Source organism: Anser cygnoides, chromosome 4 (genome assembly GCF_040182565.1).
Source record: "Anser cygnoides isolate HZ-2024a breed goose chromosome 4, Taihu_goose_T2T_genome, whole genome shotgun sequence".
NCBI classification, from domain to species: domain Eukaryota; kingdom Metazoa; phylum Chordata; class Aves; order Anseriformes; family Anatidae; genus Anser; species Anser cygnoides.
The window spans coordinates 14,017,770-14,039,279 of NC_089876.1; the positions used below are offsets into that span (position 1 = coordinate 14,017,770).

The window sequence follows — 21,510 nt, forward strand, 5'->3', positions numbered from 1 at the left end:
TTCATCATAGATATAGCCATGGCTAAATTTATCACTGAGAAATGATTCGATCAGCAAATCCTTTCTCATGCCACAACCCTGAAACAGTATCTGCAGTGGCACACTAACATGGGCAGCCGAAGAAATTCTTGGATTCTCTGCTTAGAAACGTAGCTTCAAATATTCAGTTCCAGGTTGAAGGATCCCATGGCTTTGGCTTTTTGCTTAAGAACAATAATCGCATGAATAAAATTTTCAGGCAGATACCCTCACTCCAAAAAGATGCCGTAATGCTTAAAAGCAAGCAAACAAAAAACTAACCATTTAGCAGATCAGCCATGCCACAACACATTGCAAGTCTATGCATAGTTTCACCATCGTGTGTCTCACTTTCTATAAACACTTCCATGTCCAAATGATTTATGATGTCCTTTACCTTTCCGTTTACCCATTGCCAATTAAAGATGTCATTTGGGATTTGCTGGTGATATTCCACAGAACAGCTGCTGCTAGTTTCTGGCTGAGAGCATAGACCAACTTCTTGGAAGGCCAATGTTCTGTACAAACACAGCAGAAATGGAAGAGGCAAAGAGGATTAAATGGCAATGTTGAAGGGGGAGGGGAGAATCCATGCACTACAGCCTCATGAGGAATTGCTGGTCATGTTAGTTTTCTAAATCTATCCCTGGCCTAATTAAGCCGCATTTTCACTGTAAAGCAGGCAAGCTGCCAGTCATGGTGAAGTGAAACCTGCTTTCAAGTAACTGCCAGCTAGAAATTAAAGCACATGCATGCTTGAAACAGAAACCTTTACTCCTGAATGGGCTTGAGAAGTCATGTTTGGTCAGGGCTTCAACTAACATTAAAAAAAGAAAAATCACAACTAGCTTTCTAATAGAAGAAAGTGTTTTGTTTTTCCTTCTTGTCATTGCATTCCTATTAACAGCCTTAACTCCATACTCTTGTTAAGTATTTCATATTTCCTTTCACAGGCACTAGCAGCTGTAAACTACTACTGAAGAAAATAATTGTGAGTTCGTAGAAATCAGTCCACATCCCATCTATTGTTGTTTTTTTTGTTCTTTTTTTTTTTTTAAAGAGGTCAAGAGGCCTGTAGAGCATCTTGTCATAAGCTGCCACAGACAGAACAGGGTTGTGGGAAAGAGAATGCAGAAAAAATATAGATATATGATAGCTGAAACAATCACAATTTGTCCAGCCAAGCCAGTGGCTTCTGTTACCACACATACATTTTATAGTCAACCTAACAGTGAAGGCTCTATTTCCACATAGATCTGTTTCCACATAGATGGCTCCAGAAAGGGCAGCAGTTTCTTTGGAAGAGGTGCTTTGCTTATATAGCCAAATAAACGTTCACTATTTGTTCCCCCTTTACAAAAACATAACATGATACATCTGACATTGTAAGTTATCAGTGAAAGGCCCAGTGAAAGAATTTTTATTTGCTGTACAATTAACCATTAGAAATATGACTAATAAGAAAAACAACATACAAATCCACACAGAAAGGAAAGCTTAATAAAAACCAAACCAATATCGGAGGGGTGACAGTGATAAAGACTTCGAGGAAAGTTTGAAAAAAAGTATTCCAAGGTTCTGGACACCACCAACAACTTTTGGCCAATAGAGATGGTAACAAATCCTACTACATTGCACCAGTGCCCTCCTCCAGCCTGGCTGGACTGTTAGCTTCAAATCACTTAAATGTGCTGTACAGTGCGAGAAGGGAACCAAACACAAGAGCATGATCTGTCTGCATTAGGTAACAGCTTACATGCAACTGTTCTGTACATGCGGATGCATAGAAGGTACTTAGCAAACACTATCTCCTCAAAAAGCACTTTGAGTCATAACAATGCTTCACTTAGTTTAATTCCTGTACTTTCAAGAAGGGTGGTAGAAGTACTGCATTTTTGTGAACAATAACATGCTTCTCCTCCTTCAAACAGAAAATATCTTTAATCTTTGAAACAGATTTTTTCTGACACTGAAATGACTAGACATTCTTATTCCATGATAGTAACAAATGTGTTTTCGAAGCAAGAAGTTGCCACAACAATTATTTGTAAACATTATACCCACAACAGTAAATACATCAAAACCCCACACTTTCATCCTAAAATAAACCACAAAGCTTTGACATGAAATACATAAAAAGTTTATTATGTATGTACCCCATTTTGTTATCTGGAGGAGAAAATCTGAGGCAACAGTTTGGTGCAGTACAGAGAAGCAAAGCAATATACAGTAGCTGCACAGAGCTTGATTGGTTTCAGATCACAACTAAATATTCTTACTATGACCGTTAGTACAGAAATGTTCTGTAATTAGAAAAAATGAGAAGTATTACTCTCATGCTGTACAGTCTCATGTTTCTTGGTTAGAAAAGAACAAGTGATTGAGTTTGAATCTTTCACGCCTGAATCTTTCACGCCAACTTGCTAGGCTGTTGCCTCTGGAATGTTCAGCACAAAGGTTAAGCTCCAGACATAATTTAAGTGCTTTTCATGTGCAAACTGTTACTGGCTAAAGCTTTCAAAGTACATTTAATTACAGATATGAACACCCTGTAAAGATATGAGGATATGATAGCAGACCCAGAGGCCAATACAGATTCTTTAAGAGAAATGCTATGTTCCGCTGCAGTAGTTCTAGTCCCTGATTAGGTCCTTCCAAAGAGACAACTTATTTCAATTGTAGGAGATAGACCACGCTTTGACAGAAGCATCATGGGATGTTGTTACCAGAGTATGTTCGTCCAACCATGCCAAGCCACTTACATGATGTAGTCTGTGAGCATCTGTATGGCAGCGAGAAATAAGAGAAAATTAGGAAGGCTAGACTGACAAAATAACTTCAGCACATATTCCAAAAGTGATTTTCAGCTGCATTAAATACTAGTACTATATTTTGTGACTACATAATAAAAACATAACAGAACATAGCTAAAACAGCCAGCTAACTTATATGGAAGAGATTATCTTGAAGGCAAAATTAGCTTGGGAACATACACAGCAATTTATCTGCTTACTGTCCAGTTCTAGAAAACAAGCACCATGTTGGATTGTAAGACTAGCAACTTTCAGAAGTTAAATTCTGAAGCAAACATACCTGGTATTTTGACTCTGGTCTCTGGATCACCTACAGTCCAAACATATACCATCATGTCCATGCCTCCAGAAGCAAAGTGTTCATTATCTGGTGACCAGGCAATACAAACAATTTTTGCATGGTGTCCATAGAAGACGTTATGTTCCTATTTGAAAGTTAACAGGGATACAGCGTCATTTCATTAGTTCCAGCTACTGCAGGAAATTACTGGCTTTCAATGTATAGCATCACAAACAAACAATGGTAATTTTAATGTGTATCTGAGGTGCAGATGGATGTCCTAAGCCAAGTGCTGACTTCTTTTGATTAGAGTTTAAATAAATGGCATAAAATGTATACAAAAATCCAGACCTTTTGTGAACAATTTGAAGACTTTCTATGAAACATGGATCTGTAAAGGGCATGTACAGCAAGTTCTTTTTATTTAGAGGCCTTTAAAATAACCCTTCGGATATTTTCAAAAGCACAATTCGTTAAGTTTTTACTTAGAAAATGAAGTGTTTTTCTGGAATGTCATCCTGAATTGTCTACTTCAGTGTGGTTTCAGTAAACTTCTGGAAAAGTGACTTTAGAACGCTGATTCACATATTGGCTACTCAGCTGAGAAGCAACAATTGCCTGTTACTTGGCTTTTGGTTAAAGGACAGTAGATTGAAGGATAGCACAAGATTCCCTGCCCTACCATATATCCCTTTCGATGTTTAGTTCTTACCACAAAGTTGTATGCCACAGCTAGCAAAGTTACATTGCTAAGTCTGCTTTATTCACTTCATTAAAGTTTATAGCACTGCAGAATTCTCATCAAATTGGGCCTGCATTCTTATCTATTGTACAGAAATGCACACCAATTCTCTACTTGACATGCATGCAATTCATTGACTTTTGTTTTGCAAAACAAACAAGCAAAAAAATACCCCATGTTATTGATTCAGCTGATCCAAATAAGGAACCTGCATACTCTGTAATCTTTTGTATTTCATCACCCCTAGCCTGTGGAAACCTGACCCTTCACCCTCTACTCCACTCCATTTATCTGCTTATTATTAGACTGAATTTGAGCATTTTCCTAGTAATCAACCTATGCTATACATTTCCTCACCTATTCTAACAATCTGATGGCTTCACATAAGCTGCTGTGAAAAGAAACGCTATCCCAAAGTGTCAGGTAAAGTCACAGAAACACCAAATGCACATTTGTGATTTAACAATTATGGCCCACCAGCTACACATTCCACCACAACAGATTTAGACATGAGATGCCAGTACGTGTTTTTAAACAAAAAAACTGATGCAGCTTTTCTTACCGCGTAGCCATCAGTGACACTAAAGACAGTGACAACTTTGTTTGCATCACAGACCGCAAGAAAGGCACCATCGTGAGAATATGCCAGGTCAGTAACAGGACCTTTGGCTTCCAAAGACTTCTCATCACTTTTCAAAGAGGTTCCTTGGATTGAATACAAACGGACATTCCCATCCTGCAAGTTAAAAGTGGAGAAGAGGGGGAGGTACAAAAAAGTCACTGTACAGTAGAAACGGGAAGGCTCGCCGAGCTTCTGGACGGTTGTCATCAATTCCATCTGGTACTGCTTATATTGAGAAACAGTTTAAAGAACTGTCATTTATACTGGCTACAGTCCAACAAGTCTAGCATACAGAACTGAAGAATTTGCCTACTTTAATCTTGCACTGAGTAAAAACAGTTTATAGACGGTGAAGACGAGATGGGAAAAATGAAATAGATATTGGTCACAATGGTGGAAGAACCTGGGCTTTCATTCCCCAGGAATACCAATTACACATAGGTTACTTATTACAATACTGCTGTTGTTACAACTTGCCATCTACTACTTCTCAACACAACAGACCTACTATTGTTAAAGGCTTCTGTTACTGGTGCAAGTATTCACAGAAGTACAGTTGTAAGAAGTGTAACCTTACCGTTCCTCCCACTGCTACTGTACCTCCTCCAGGGTGAACAGCTACAGCTTCTGGCTCATAGCCAAGGTCATCAATTGCAAAACATTTTTTCTTATCTTTCATCAAGACAATCTGCAAAAATCAAGAAAATCAGTAAGTATTAAGATTATTCTTCCAAGTGCCCAATACACAACTATGATTAAGCCATGTTGCTTAGTCACAAATCCACTCTGACCGCTCAGAAGTCTACTATATTCTGATCCTAAGGGAACTGATTCACTCCTTTAAAAATTAATAAAGGCCTGTGTGGTGACTAAGTACTCTAGTTCAGCAGATTAAGCATTCTACATTAGGTAGCACAGGGCATGCTCTACTGCATTCAGCTTTACCTCACTTGGTCAGAACAGAAAAGAAACGTGGATAAAGTAGTATTTTTAGCAGTGCTCACTCCCTGCCCAGTTCACTATTAAAGGAAGGGACACAGGACCAAATTAGCAGCACATTAATACCGCAGTATTACATTTTGAGGGCTATTTCCTATCTAGATCTATATAACAGACAACTAGAATTATAACTCACATTTGAAACAGGTTTGGACAACCTTAATGAAAGGCCCAAGCATAGAACAAATATCCACACAAGGAAAAGAAATCATTAGAATTTAAGCAGGCTTTGATACATGACTGCCTTGATGATACAAATCCTTCTGGAGTTTTGTGATCTGAATACTGCTGACAAGCAAATTAGAGCTATCCTCACTGAACAGCATTTTTCCAATTGATTAGTTGGATTAGTTGCCAAAAAAATGCAGCAGCAAGATGCAATTTTTCCCCAGAACTGCCTCACTGAACAGAACAGACAAGAACATTACTTGGAAGTTAATATTCTTGCATGAACATAATGCTTAATCCCTATAATCTTTAGAAAAGAATCAATAAAAAATCTCTCATAAAAAAGATACACCAGAGAAGTCCTATGTACTAGCAAAAATGTTCTTAAGGCCAGCATAGTACATAGAGGTAAGTGCGCTTACTCCAACAGAGTTACATGACAGAATAAAATTAAACTTTATTGCCTTGCCCTTTTCTGCTCTCCCTCTCTTCTTCACCTTTCCCCCAACCACCCCTTCTCTCTCCAAAAAGAGAACGAGTATGGAGAATGAAATCTGGCATAATAAACTTGAAAGAGACAGCAGATCAGAACCCCGTTACAATCAGTACCTGAGAGGATTTATTTCAGGCACACTTATAACCAACAGTCAAGACATGCCTGTTTAGCTTCCAATTCAGCAAGTAAACAGGGTTCTTTTCTCCCTATCTCAATTTAGACTTGTGCAGCCTTCCTGCACAAAACTGTACTGATAATAATGAATTCAGATGTATGCACACAAGGGACTACATGAAGTTTAAATCCATACATAAGACCATTCAATTGGTACAAGAAAAAAGGCAAGGCTATCACAAGGGCTTGTTTAATTATGTTCTCCAAAGCTCTTGCTAACGATCCCACACTAAACAAGTTAGAAGCCATCTTGTTACCATACACTGCATTATTAACAGAGCAATTGTGTTGCAAGTCCAGAAGTTAATACTTACTTGTCCAATGCATAAAACTACAGTATAGCCACCAGGACCCACAGCTAAACATTTTGGTTGAACATCCATTTTCACAGCATCCTGGCCACTAGAGGAAGGTGTGGTAGGGTAGAGAAGTGGGAAGGGCAAAACAGAAAAAATATTCCATACTTAATATTATTGAATAATCAATTTTAAAATAATCACCTAATAATGATCTTCATGGATATGCCTAAAGAATTTTAAATTAACATCGGCAAAGTTTCCTTACTGACATTCTAAAGAGCAAACATATCTTAATTGGGTAGTATACCTTCTAAGTGAAAGTCAATGATACTACACTAGAGTATAAATTTTGGATGTAACTAGGTGATCTTAATACAATTCTGTAAAGTTTTTTTTTTCCTTCAATTGTAGTTTTGATGAAGAAACAGCCGTATCCCAGCCCTCCTAACAAGCTGCTTATTAACAGTATTCTTATGCATTAATGAATCATAGAGAAACTGACACTCTTCCCACCACCCCCTAAGTAAGCCACCTGATACAGGACAGATATCTATCTAACCTGTGGAAGGGATGAGATTAAGTGAAAAGCCTGGGATGCATTTTCCTTTGTCACAGAAAAAAGTAAGGTTGGTGCAGCAATCATTTCTACAGTTCCCATGGTAACTTAAAACCTGAATAAATCGCAGCATAAAATTATATACCATATAAATCAATAAAATGGTTGCTGGAAAATAAAAGGCTTCAATATTACAATAAAAGATAACAGTTTAACTAACCTGTAGTCCCTCTTGCTAAGGTTAGTATAGCGCACAGTATCATCCATACTGCAGGTGACCAGCTGATCCATTTCGTCCACTGCCATTCTAGAAACCTGGTTTGTATGGCCTTTCCCAGAAAAGCCATCATTCTCTCCAGTGTCCGAATCCCAGTAATGTACACAACAGAATTAAGGAATATTTGAAGATGCCAGTGCAGTCAGATATAGAACAATATCCCAATTAAGAAGTTAAATAGCTTATGTAATCAGAAAACTGAGGTCAGAAGTAGCCCCTAGAGACTGTTTAGTCCAAACATTTGCTCAAGTCAGGTTCAGATAAAGCAGATCGCTTATTCAATTGGGTTTTGAGCATCTCCAATGATGGAGTCTCTACAATTTCTCCAGAAAACCCATGTCAGTGTTCAATACCCCTCACACTATTTATTAAATGAAATTCTGATGATCTGTATAAGCTAAATGAGTTCTTACAATTGATAGTAAATACTGGAACAATTAGCATTAGGTCTGTGAACGCAAAATACTTTTCAAACGAATTACATTTAGAAGTCCTGCAACATTGGCTTTCCCTCATAAGAAGTATTAATATCAGTTTGAACTATCAGTTTGTACTAGAGCTTTGCTGAGAGGTAAGTCCTTTATTTTACAACGGTTTCTGCCAATGCGATGCCATTTTAATGCATCATGGATTGCATTGCTGGATGAAGGACTGCAGTTTTATTTATAATCTTCAGAATGTTGAAGAAAAGCCAACAGTCTTTTAGCTAAACACACCACAGCCTCACTCTTTACCCATGCCCTTTAGGGATCAGACTGCATTCCCAACATTTTGATTCAGAAACCGAAAGGGACTGGAACTGAATCTTAAGAGAAATACAAGTTCTCTTGAGTACTGAGAAAGCCTAGTGACATTTAGGATATCAAGTAAAGAACAGGACTGGTATGTCACAGAACATGTCACCTGAATACAGGTGGGAAGAACTGCTGTAAGAAGTGCTTGTAACTAGGTCAGAGGGAGATCAACAAGAGTTTGTCATCTTCCTTGGCCTGAACATCTAAAAAACCAAAACAGATAACTTCCAGCTCATGCTGAAACCTACCTATTTACTGCATGTAACAGCAAGCAGCAGCAATGCATATTTAACATGTGTAATCAAGTATATACAGAAAGTTACAAGAGGCTAATTTGTATATTTATTTACTTCTCCATTCTAACAATCTACCTACCACAAAGAAGTGAGAACTGGCAATTAGGAACTGGCATGTATTTAGCAGGCAAATTTAAAGGCAAACAGTAAAATAAGACAGGGAAGACAAAATAAGTTCCTTCAGAAGATGTAAATTAACTTGTGTTCAATAAAGATAATTTTTGTCTTTGGCGAAGCATTTTTTTTCCTAACAAGCTTTCTTGGACTATAAGGTTAAAACAAGTATCACATTATTATTCAAAGGATATTAATATGACCATCATTACTGCCAGAGTAAATATAGGACTTTCCACCATTTTTATGCACTGTAAGACACTGAATTGATTTACTATGACCCTGTGAATAGGACAATAATTACTGATAGGCAATTTTTCATTTTAACATCCATACATAAGTTCAAATCTATTTGAGAAGAATTACAGGTTATTCAGAAAATAACATTTATAAGCATTGAAGGTCACCCAGAATACAAACCACTAATTAGTGAAGTCATTTTACCACTGCAGTATTGCTATTTACATGTACTACCCATTAAGGAGAAAAAATAAGCACTGTGAATACCCCTATTACTTAAGACTGCTAGCTAGGCCAAAATACTTTCACAGTCTTTTCATAGGCAAAGTTTACTTTTCAAGCACTTTACGATTCAGATGAAGATTAAATGTGGTTGTGCACCCCTACCAGCTGCCAGAATTATAGTAGCAAGAATCTGGGACATCTGTTTCTAGTTCATGTAAAAACGTAAGCTCCCGTGAGAGTGCTGTGTCAGCGAACTCCGTAATTCCTAAAATTAAAGCTCACTTGTATAGTAACCCTAGTCACCTTGTTCACAACACAGTGGCTCTGGTTGACTGAGTCATCACTGGTAGTTTTCTATCTATGTTGTATTCTTCTCTCACCTGAAGAATGCTTAAAGCTACTACAAAAGAAAAATTTGATAGCCTCAATTGAAACCAAGTCAGTCTGTATATTTGCACAATATCACTGCACATAACATTGTAACTTTTTGATTTACGTGACTTGTGATAGTCACATATAGCTTGTTTGCCAACGCTCATTTAACCAAGCCATCTTTCAGCACTCAACTATTCCATCTAGACAACTTCAATCAGCAAACCATTTATCAGAGAGACTCTGGTGTGACAATGTAAGTTTCACCTACCTTTATGACACGTAAAGGTTTATCTGGATTGTTCTTGTCCAGATAATTAATATAGCCAGAGAGGGAGATAGTCAGTAAGTGGTCTTTCTGCCACAAGCAACCCAGCTGCTGATCCAACACATTTGATCCCATGTTGAAAGTATTGACAACAGAATTAGCACCAACATCCCAGATTTTAGCAGTTTTATCTCCAGAAGCAGAAAGCAACTGGCTACTGTCAGGGCTCCAACTAATCTGTAAAATTAAATGCCACCACAAGATAGTAAGTGCATTTATTATTGCAAGACTTCACAGTCCATGAACTTCGTAATGAAACAGCATGGATCATTTGCACAAATGAAGTGATACTTACAGCATAAATACCTCCATCATGAGCTTTGCCTCCACCAAGAGCACACACTTTCTCTCCCGTCTTCCCATCATAGATGAAAATCTTGAAAGAGCACACAGACATATCACAAATAGAAAAGCGGTAACAGGAGAAAAAACACTGAAGAACTAAAACATTGGTACTTGCACTGCTCATGTTCTTTTGTTACAAAGCACATTTTCCAGCTTACAAAGTAGCAGATTTTTGAAGAGGCACAAGTATTCCTGCATTTAATATTTAAGCCTGAATCAATAAAGTGACGATTCTAAATAAGCACAGTAAGCCACCCTGTACACTGGATCCTGACATTTGAAATTGTGGGAGATGTAACATTTTTAACTCCTGCTGTGATGGCAGCTGCTTAGCACTGCTGTCAGGGGTATCTGCCTACAACATGGAAATCTACTACATAGAAGGAGCAGCCTATGGTAAATGTTATTAAATCTGCCCTTAGCAGCAGGGTGTCCACATGGAGCTACAATGCCATCTATGAGTTCAGAATTCTCAGGATCATAACAAGGATGCACATATTGCAGAAGTCTGATATATTCCTACCAAAATCATCTCCAAGAGAAGTAATACGCCAGGGAGATGGAACAGGGACAAGGCTAAAGTGAAAATGGTCTGACATCAGCTGTTACACCTTTATAGGGAGACACTAGAAGTTTACATCAGTCATTTCTCAGAATAAGAAAAAGCAAGAATAAGAAAATGCACAAGAAAATCTTATTCTAAAAGTCAATACAGAAAAGAGTTACTTGTGTTTTACCTGGCCATCTGCACTAGCTGTAGCAAATCTGTTCCCATCAGGAGAAAATCTCACACAGTTCACAAACCGCGTATGGTCCTGTAGAAAAGAGAACAACCAGCACACAAGATAAGAAGAGACCAAATTACATAGGAAATAATCCAGTAACAGTGAAGTTCTCTTATATTCAAGCCATAAATTAGTTATGTAAGAGATGCCTGCTGTAGAGAATACTGCTATTCAGTTTCTCAAGAGCAAACCAAGCCTCTGAATATACGAATATATCTGAAGATGATCATATGGATCAACAACAGCCCAGGGAAGAAACTGTTGGATATTGATGTAGTTCACACCACTTGCACAATACCAGGTGAATGAGTAAGCCCTGTATCAGGGATATGTAGGGGTAAAAAAGAACTCTCAGGTGCAGCCTATATGCAATCATGGGATTCCTGCCCTCTAGTCAATTAATTCTTTTGCAGCATTCGCTAAGTTTTGACTGACTTCATTGTCCAAGTAAATCTTACACACAGAAAAGTATTTTATGCTTATTATTGTAAAAAAACAGCAATGAAGAATAAATTGTTCACTGGAATTCCAGTTCTGGGAGACTGCAGTCATATTAGCTCTGAAGTAACCAGGCAAGACTGATGTATGCTCCGCAAATAGGCCACTTACAAATAGGAGACTATTCGAACGATGTTAACTAGAAAGCACACGTTAAATAGGAAAGCACCACAATGAGGCCAAGGCTCCCATGCAAAGAGATTTGGAAGACTATTTTTAGTATTATAAAAGACAGGTTCTAACCTACTTTTTTTGATTAAATACTCCCCCCCCCCCCCCCCAATACCTCAAGCTTCAATCTAAGCCATTTAACAGCCTGTACTTGAATCCCATACAGCAACTCAAATATCACTTTAAAAGGAAGGCTCCATCACATACCAGTCTGAGCAGCACTGGTAAGCAATTCAGACCTCACAGCTCCAGAAGAACCAACTTAGCAAAATGTAAGTATCAACTTAAGTTCAGAAATATATTAGGCAACTACATCATTTCATTGGATTGCAGAGCTCAAAACAATTCCTTTTCTAGAACTGGAATGGAATCCTTACTAAAGTCAATGTATGAAGCTTACTCAAAGCACATACTTATGAAAATAAAAGTCCTACTACTGTAGTTTTTTTTAAAAGAGAGCCACTAAATATTTGGAATTTACTAGTCCAACAAAATTCAGTATCTCTGCAATACTGTTGTTTTGTTTTTTGTTTTTTTTTGAGGCAAGACACATTTTGTGGCATCAGAAAAAGCTACACAAGTTCTTGGCTTTTTTGCCTCAAGTAACAACGAATGTCTTAAATGTGGTAGTTCCAGGCTTTGTTTCAGTTAGTACAATAAAAAAGTAAGAAAGAATGTAAAAAAATTGATTTCTGCAAGTATTGGGTATATATTTTCTGTGGTTAGTTACATTTCAAAACACCTCCTCTCGCCCTTTCAGAGCTGCCTTGGGATTTCAGATTTGAGCATTCTTAAGCAGATTGGGAAATTCCACTCTCACAACCACATTTCTTGAATTAAGCACCTTGGAGTCTTAAGAAACACTGTGCACTTCTCTGTCAGGAAGAAGAGCTCAAGGAGCATCACAAGGGCTGATGAGAATTTCTACTGCTTATGCTACGAAAGAAGATGTAAAGCCAAAATTAATTTAAAATGCTTCAGGTTTTCTTCTTACCCAATGATTTGTTTTGGTTGTAGGCTTGAGTCAAGCCTTCAGTTATATGCAAACATGGGTTTAAGACAGACACGTGACACCAGCTGTGGCTCAAAAGAGGGAATTAAGAACTTATTAAAATTAGCTGTGACAGAAACTGCAAGCTTGTTGGAAAGCTAGTTAATTTTGTACACAGTTTAATGTAACCACAACTAAACTTAAAACTCACACTTAGTGTAAACTTGAACTTGAATGGAGGTCCCTCAAAGAAAGCAGCACAGTTGTCATCACTGCCAGTTGCTAGACGATAAGGTCTTGTTTGTTTTATGTCCACGCTGTTGATCACTTTGTTGTGTCCAGTGATCTCACCAACAGAAGAACCACTATCCCACAGGAACACTGCTCCAAATCTAGTTAGAGAAGCACACATTAAGTATAATTCATAAAGGTTACATTTAGATTAATTCCTTGATCATCTGCAAACAGCAGATTCGAGTGCACTCAAAGAAATTAGGTCATCTCATTAATCTCATGCAACCGCATCACAGTTCCCTGAAGGATATTTAAGATCTTGCTGGAGATAGAACCTAGACTTTAATAGGAGACATTCGGTGAAAATGTCAGACAAACATTTTATGTACAGAGCTTCTAAAATTCAGAGATCCAGAAGATCTTCTTCAGCAACTCTACTGGTTTATAAAAGAAAACACTAAGTTTTGCCAACCAACACGTCACTACACAGAACTCAGAGAGCTAGGATAACAATAACATCAGATGAATTATCTGACAATTTAGCCCAGATTGGGTACCATCACTTTTACAACAATTATTACTTAAAGATATAAAGAATTATTATAATAGCATTTTTGCCATTTCTTATTTTAAATTATGTTTTTTAAATCAGTATGGTCAGTACAATGGCATTAAACTATCAGAAAATCACTATTTAAAATGGGCTTTGTAGAATGACTTCAGCATAATTCTAGATTTGAAGTACACACACCTAGTATGAAACAGTCCAGTTTCTTAACACAGAAGAACAAAATTTCTACAGTATCTACCAAGGGGCAGGTAGAGGTGAAGGGACAAACAGGGACAAAGAACGTCTCTCCAGTATCAGGACATAGTACATGATGGTGTTTAAAAATGGTGCAGGAGGTGGGCAACAGGACCACACTATATTTTTCAGACATCTAGGTATACGACTACTTGGTCTGAACTCTATTTTAAAGATCTGCCAGTCTTTAAGCATTAAAGGAAGGACACAAACCTGACTGAAACAGACACCTTATTTAGTCAAACAAGGACAACCGGTTGCAATTTTAATCAACATAGTAATACCTAAAAGTATGGGAGTGTTGCTGGGTGAGAAAATTCAGATACAAGGTTTTCTTTATTTGTAGTCTTAATCACATCCTCAATTTGAGAGGGGTGAAAGAAGAGGTAGAGAATCTACTTGTGGCTTTTCTTTCCTACTCTATCAGAATCAAAGAAATCCCTGAAGAGTCACACTGAACAGATATTTAACATAATATCACCTCTAAGAAATAAGCAAACCCACACAATTTAAACTAAGCAATTGTAACAGAACTGTATTTTCCAAGTAGCTCTACAGCTGTCAAATACTGCATAAAGAACTCTGCTGCAGAACAGGACATTTTGAAGTCTAAAGAGTGAACAAGCCACAATTTCCTTCCTCTGAAGAAGGAAAAGCTTTCTGCAAAGAACCTGCTTTGCTAGATTACAGAGGTTTACAGTGTGAATATTTATACACACACACAAATACATATGCATAAATACACAGACATATACAAAAAAAATTTACTCACTTTTCCCTTCCTTCTCCAACCACAGCAATTCTCTTGCTGTCTTCAGTCCAGGCAAGGTCCTTGATTTTTCCTGCAAATGGCTGATACTCATACTTCAGTAAGTGTTCCTTCTGTGTAGTATCCCAGATTCTTAGCTTTCCAGAGACATCTGCCATAATAAAACAGAATATAACTATTGTTGTTCCAGCATGACTCAGTCACATGACTCAACAATCTGCCAGGATACAAATTTTCAGCTACACTGAACATTGGTACTAAGGACCAATCTTATCCTATTGCAACAACCACAAATCCCTTGATTTAAGAATGCTGAAGACTACATCTGTTTCACTGATGTATGTTTTTAACCAGATATTAAGGCTTAAGACATGCTGCAATAAATACAATGCATGTAAAGAACTTTTGAGAACGTGTGAGAAAAATTACATAGCGAAGAGAAGGTAGGCATTTGCATGTTACATGTCTACATTACCAAAAAAAATAAAAGTCCTCCTCCAACTACAAGATGGCTCACACATGCTACTTTGGAAAGTAAGCCACTCTACACTATAATAAGAAAGGAAACTGGTGGACAGTGGCTGTTGCACTAAAATTCGCACTTGAGCTTTTTTGCACCTTTGTAGCAAAGCTTTTTTGCACGTAAATACAAGGTATATGTATTTAGAGGTACAAAGAGACCTCTACCCATAAAGCTCTATTCATGCACACATCAGCATGCTTTTTCAATACAAAAGCACGTACGCACTTATTTGTACAGATATCCACATGCAGTTTCTAGAGTATTACAAAGAAATCCAACAGAATATCAAAAAACGTTAATGACAAGCAGCAGATGTAACAGGTCTTAACAATCTAGGACAACATAATGCCAGCTGCCTTGGTCATTATTTCCTCTAAGTATTACACAAAACTAGAGCTTTCTTCCATTTGGAAGGCATTACTGTGGTGCAACACTGCAACCAGCAGAATTGTTCCATGCACAGACAGGTTTACATATCTGTAACAAAGCCCACACAGTAGATTTTGTGCGTACTGAACCCTTCATAAAAGCCACTTTTTAGAATAAACTACATGTTAACAGCATATCTTCTACCACAGCAGAGCTCTTTTGAGTATCAGTGCATCTTTACAGCATGGACATACAGCATCCCTGTATCTTTGGGACCTGCCCACTGACTCACCACCTCTACTTCTGCTAAAAGGTCAGATTCAGAACCCTTCATTTTACACCTAGAATGCTTTTGTAGTGGAATTCAAGTTCAAACTTCAAAATCAGTGATATACAGAAGACAGTTTTTAAAGAAAATATTGCAGCCTGAACTTGTTTACTGGGGTAGGACAAACAACTTCTGAAAAAAAGCCAAATGAATAATTCCCCTAGAAGCAAGGAGCTTCCTTACACTGATCATGAATGAAAGACATCTTATCGGATCAGGCTAGGCATATATAACTTACTTTAAGGAGGTCGGTAGAATAAAAAAATACAAACTAGATTTTAAGAAGGTACTCGGTTTGACATATGGTTCACACACAAGACTGAGCCAAAAAAATCCTGGCTTTCATTTCGTTCAGACAAGGAGGAGGGGAAAAGGAACAACAAAAATACAAAACCTAAGACTGTGTTATCAGTGTTCTTAAAGCTCCCCTGGTATTCAGAAGATAGATTTTCTAATACAGCTTTTGGATATGCAGGAAAGGACAGATATTTTACAAATTCAAAAAAGTGCTCTACCCATAAAATTGATGAGAAATTCACCAACTACTAATACTTGTGTAAACAAATCTGGACTCCCTACGGGGTACATATTCAGAATGTTTATTTTCAGCAACAGTAACTGATCTATTATTTAAAATCAGGAGGTTTTGCTCTATTTGGGTCCACTAGTTGCTTCTCAAGTGTTTTTCATTAACAGCAATTTTTTTTAAATATACAAATTGATTGCAATTCTTTCTAAGAAATGGATGTTGCAAGTTAATATTCTTCAACCGTACACCAGTCCTCCTGAAAAAGGATCAATTATTTGAACCAAGCTACTGTTAATATGGGATTGTTTAGTTCTTTGTTTGTAAATCATCAAAAACTGCAGCCATTTTTATTAATAGTCCAAAAAATTCACACAGAAGGAAATTCATGTTGCCCATTCTCAGATATTCATTCACATATATATTTCACAGAAGTTGGGAATCTGCCACTTTCCCTGTTAACTTACCAGTGAAAGCCTTTTTTAGTCTGTTACAACTGTAAGAAAAACGATGCTAAATCTTGCCAAGTTCTGTCAGGAAAAAAGAGGCTATGGAAACGAAATGCATATACTCTTCTAGAATCCTCCCTCACCCCTAAAGTATCTAAGTATATTACTGAGAAGAAACAGTAGTCCCATATTTCAGAAGTAACTTTTCATTCTGCTGCATGTACAAATGTCATTTATTACACCAAGCTTTTTTCTCTTTATACTTTGTAAAGTTGATTTCCAGGTTCCTTCTGATTTAAGCACCAATTTTAAAAAGACCAAGCAGGAAACAGAACTCAATGCTTTAGAAAGAGGCTAGAGGAACAACTACACAAGTCCTTCCTTCCTCCCTCACTTAATTTCATTGCAGCATGTCACATTGGTTGCATACAGTTTGGACATACATTTAAAGGTTGACTCCTCTGTTGTGCCAATAAGTTTTGTGCCAAGCACTTTAACAGCTCTGCCCCCATAGCCCATCCAGCATGCGCATCAATACCTTACCTCCAGACGCTATGTAGAATCCACTGGGAGCATACTTGGCAACTACAACCTGGTGGGCATGCTCGGTATAGATGTCAGCAATTGCAGGATTCTAATTTAAAGGAGAAAAAATGTTACTAGGTTGTACTTCCTGGTTCTCACAGAAGTAAAATCAGACATTCCATGAAAGAATTCATAATTTCTCCCAGCACTCCTCTCACTCTTTCTTCCAATTTGTCCTTTAAATCAAGATATAGTCCACAACTGAGAAGAAAACTGCAGGGCACATTGCAGAAAATTACTGTCCAGTTATGACTGAAACATCACATGCTAATTTCTAACAACTGCCACAGTTAAATTATTTCCTCTGACAGCCAACACTAGCTGTGACCCTCTCTTCTTTTCAGTATCTGCTGAAAAATAGAAAAACCCTCTCCAAAGTAGCATGCTAAGCATTAAACGTCCTTTTTATGGGGCTGGCCAGGTAAGACAGCTCTCCAGGTAGATCACTAAACACGAGCTGTGCTTCGGGACACACACCCAGAAGTTGTACTATAGCAGAGTATGAAGGTTCAGCAGATGGTTAACCATACTGCATGGCCGTTACTCATCAGTACGCACACTCCGGATTACTCAGTAACCAATGAGCTGTGCAAGGCTTACTCATTCTTGCCAACTGAAATCTGGTTAAAAAGCGACTAGACTAGCACAGGAAGTCTTCCCCAGTAGCAACAGCTGTACAGGAGTTCTGAAAGAAATTTGCTGCCATGCCATCGCAGTTTTTATCTCTTCGGTCTTATGTGCTTTCAGAGGCTTCAGGCCGGATAATAAAACTGACTGTCTCTCATAAGATCAGTGGTGTTACACTACTGAGGTGCCACACCAATCAAAGGATAACATCTAGACAAGAATTCTTCTGATGCCTGCTCTCAAATTAACTGCATAAACAGAAAAGCCATTCTGCACATCTCCCAAACACACTGCTTAAGCTACAATGTAATGCGCTACTCCTTAAAGCAGTCTTTTTCTGGCAGTTAACAGGCATCTTCCAGCTCCAGAAACATTATTCCTATGGTCAAAACAAAAGTCCATTTTATCTGCTGTAATAAATACTGAATTATCCAACCAAACCAGAGAACCACCTGATGTGGCATGATTCAGCTGTCCAATCAGGAAAAACTAAAGCACCTGCTCTGTGCTAGAAAGCAGAGTCTCTTGCTTGCATGAGTTCTTGCTGTTGCAGTACTGCTACATCTCAGGAGACAAAATATAGCTTACTCATGCAAGAAGCAACTTTTTCATTCCTGCTTTTACATTGCTTGAGTACGTTATAGCCTTACTTAAGTCACAATTGTCTGCATTTGCAGCATCCTCGTGTCATTCTCCATTTTGTGTGCAACTGGGATTTTAGCTAAGCAATACACGATAATGTTTTCCCTATGCTATAGCTGCACCATCTCCAAGTTCAAGGAGCTCAAAACAACCCCACTCTGTTAGTAATGGCATACATAAGTGGCTGCTGTTTTATAGCAACACTCTCCAAGAGTCCAGGGACCTAAGCAGAAGAGACTGAACTTACAGACTGACTTAGAGGGTGAAATGCACCATTAAGATCAAATTCCCAAATTTAAAATACAGTCAATAAATTCAGGATATCAGGTAGGTCAGAATTACCATTTTAAATCCTATTTATTTTTTTAAGTCTCATGTATCTTTCATACCAGGAGGAAAAGAAAAAAAAAATCAATTCTAAAGAGGTTTTCGGATAAGTTTGTTAGCTAGGACAAATACAGTACCTAATACCGGATTCAAGAAGAGAAAGCTTATGTGGCTTATTTTGAACACTGAAACCAGAGCCACATATGAAACCAAGCAGTTAAAGTTCCAAGCTTCAAAGTAGGCTTGGACCCATGAAGACAGTATAAATTATTTATTAAGTATGAAACCTTACAAATATCACTAGTCCTGTCTCTGAGAGCTTTTTCAGCACCATTCCAGGACTTTTTCTTGTTAAGGAATGTCTCTACTTCATGCTCACATATTAACCCTGAAGGCTACATTCATCACCACTGATTAGCTCTTGATTTAGAGGTATTTAGAGGTGGGTGTTCTTCCTACTTGCCAGTTCAGGTAAATTTGCATGCCAGCATAAATAACAAAACTGAAGGGTTTATGACTTCCATTCTCAACATCCCTTGAGAGTTTAAACAGTCTAAATTGGAATTCCCAGAGTCCCACCTCGCTTTTGTACTCAGACTTTGCAATGTGCTCTACATTCTGTCTCATGCTGGGACTAACATTTGCACCAGTCAAACCTTCAGTAAGCTGATTCAGAAAGCTAAAAGCAAATTGTTTTCTTCCAATTCAACCCCCCAAAATAGGGTCAGAGAAGCACTAATGACAGTGCAAGGGAGGAGGTCACAATCCGTATCTTGGGCAAGAACTGTAATGTAAGCAGAGTGGCTTTTCTCTCTTCTCTCATTGCACTGTATGCCATTATAGTGTTTAACTGGGGGTTCTGGTTTCAGAAAATTGAACTTTTCTTGACACCAAGAGTGAAACACTATTACTATAGGATAAATACTGAGACGTTAAAACCAGAGTACAAGCATGGATTTGTTTTTCAGTGAATGAATTTAAACTGTTACCAAACACGAAATTTGCAAAGAATTAAGTGTTTACTAGCATTTCTGTGTTATGACATGATAGTGAAGAACCATCTGAATACAGTGGGAGTTATAAGATGAATCAGGAAAATATAAAAAAATGCAGTTTACAAAAGCAGAAGCAGCCATCTACAAATACACTGTTGTGGAGACCTAGAAATTCCAGAGGTAGGATCTGTCCCCTTGCAGCCCTCCCTACTGCAAGCCAAGTTTACAGTAAGAGAGGAAATTAAATCTGGGGGAGAGTTTGATTTTTCTAAAGAGCAAGCATTTACATATAAGTAAAGAATGATTTTTGAAAACCAATAGCAAGACAATAGCTTGGACATGTAGCACTTCCTCCATACTTCTCTAAGGGATGCCATCTTTGAAATCATTTAAATAACTCATCTAACATTACTCTAGTTATCACCAAAGTAAAAAGAAAGAAAGACACCAGTGAAAACATTAACTGGGGCATTCTAGTATTCGAATGATGATAAAAATTCCCTATGAGCCGGGTGAAAGCTCAAGGTGCAGCTTGCCACAGAGTCAAGTACCTGACAACTGGTTCAATTCCTGGAGTGCTCACAGGGTGGGGAGGAAAAAGAGCTACAGAATAATGGACTTAAAGACAGTTGTTTGCAAGTATTTGCATGCTTCTTTTACTAGCAAAAGGCCCAATACAGGAAATAAGGAAGATTTCATTTATTAGGCAAACAAAACTCTCAACTTCCTCACGTTGGTATATAAGGAGATAAACAGGGCCAACCAGAACACACCGCTCTCTGCTCTATAAATCCCATGCAGAGAAAGGAAGGAAATAATGATTTTATTTTTTTTTTCCAGATTTTTGTAGCTGCTGCCCATGGCTGCACGCCTGAGTCATGCGCCCTTCCTATCCCCCTGCTGCCGATCACGGAGCCGCGACCTCAATTGCGATAATTAAGCGTGAAAGGAAGCCCGGGCTGCTACAGGAGAGGGGCTGGGAAGGAAAAGGAAAGTTAGCGAGCGGGGCTAGGGCACGGAGCGAAATAAATCGGGATACGTTACATCGGCGTTCCTGATGACGACACATTTTCCGTTGGTATAGAGAAAATTATTGCCCTTAGGATCACCTCCGAGGATTTTGGAAACGCCTCGTTCAACCTGCGGGAGGCTGGCGAACACTTTTTCTGAGGAAAAAATAATAAAAAAGAAGGAAGGGAGACAGAGAGAGAAGGCGGGTGGGGGGAGAGAGAGAGAAGGCGCGGTCACTTGTTGCTGCCGGCGGTCCCCCGGTGCCCCCCACCCTCCCTCCTCCGCCTCGCCGGAGGCTTACTGATCTCGTACGGCATCTTCGCCCGCTCGCGGCCAGAGGCGCTGGGAAGGAAGGGAAGGGCACGGAAGGGAGGGAGGCGCAGGCGGGCAGACCGGCGGCCGCTCGGCTCCCGCTCTGCTCCTCACCCGCCCGCCGCCGCCTCAGCGCCGCGGCCCGAACCAGGAAGCGGCCGCGCCGCCCGCCGCTGCCTATGACCATATATAGTCAACTCTGCTCGCGCCGCTCCCTCCCGCCCTCCCCCGGAAATGCCGTCGGCTCGCCCGGGCACGGGCCCGCCCCGGCGCTTGGGAGCTGCGGGGCGCCACGCGGCGGCGGTGCCCGGTTTCGGGTTTGGGCGTCACCCGGCGCCTTGCGCATGCGCGGGCCTCGTCGCTCCACCTAATGTTCCTGCCACCATTCTGAGCGGCGCATGCGCA

General features: G+C 38.9%; 1 protein-coding gene across 1 annotated transcript; it reads right to left on the reverse strand.

Moving 5' to 3' along the window:
- Positions 1 to 1,940: 1,940 nt before the first annotated feature.
- On the reverse strand, positions 1,941 to 21,289 carry WDR1 (WD repeat domain 1). The gene is made up of 15 exons (XM_066995644.1): positions 21,095 to 21,289; positions 20,827 to 20,948; positions 17,150 to 17,240; positions 14,415 to 14,562; positions 12,815 to 12,995; positions 10,896 to 10,973; positions 10,109 to 10,189; positions 9,757 to 9,990; positions 8,841 to 8,930; positions 7,388 to 7,542; positions 6,627 to 6,714; positions 5,053 to 5,163; positions 4,416 to 4,589; positions 3,112 to 3,256; positions 1,941 to 2,800 (listed from the first exon to the last, which is right to left on the reverse strand). The coding sequence occupies exons 1-15, from the start codon at positions 21,108 to 21,110 to the stop codon at positions 2,691 to 2,693; spliced, it is 1,824 nt and encodes a 607-aa protein (XP_066851745.1). The 5' UTR covers positions 21,111 to 21,289; the 3' UTR covers positions 1,941 to 2,690.
- Between the last annotated feature and the right edge of the window lie 221 nt (positions 21,290 to 21,510).

Coding starts and splice junctions, on each gene's coding strand:
- WDR1 (XM_066995644.1), bottom strand. Junction 8,931..9,756: donor AACCTTTACGTGTCATAAAG/GTAGGTGAAACT, acceptor TCCTATTCACAG/GGTCATAGTAAATCAATTCA. Junction 4,590..5,052: donor CAGTAGCAGTGGGAGGAACG/GTAAGGTTACAC, acceptor TTTAACTTGCAG/GATGGGAATGTCCGTTTGTA.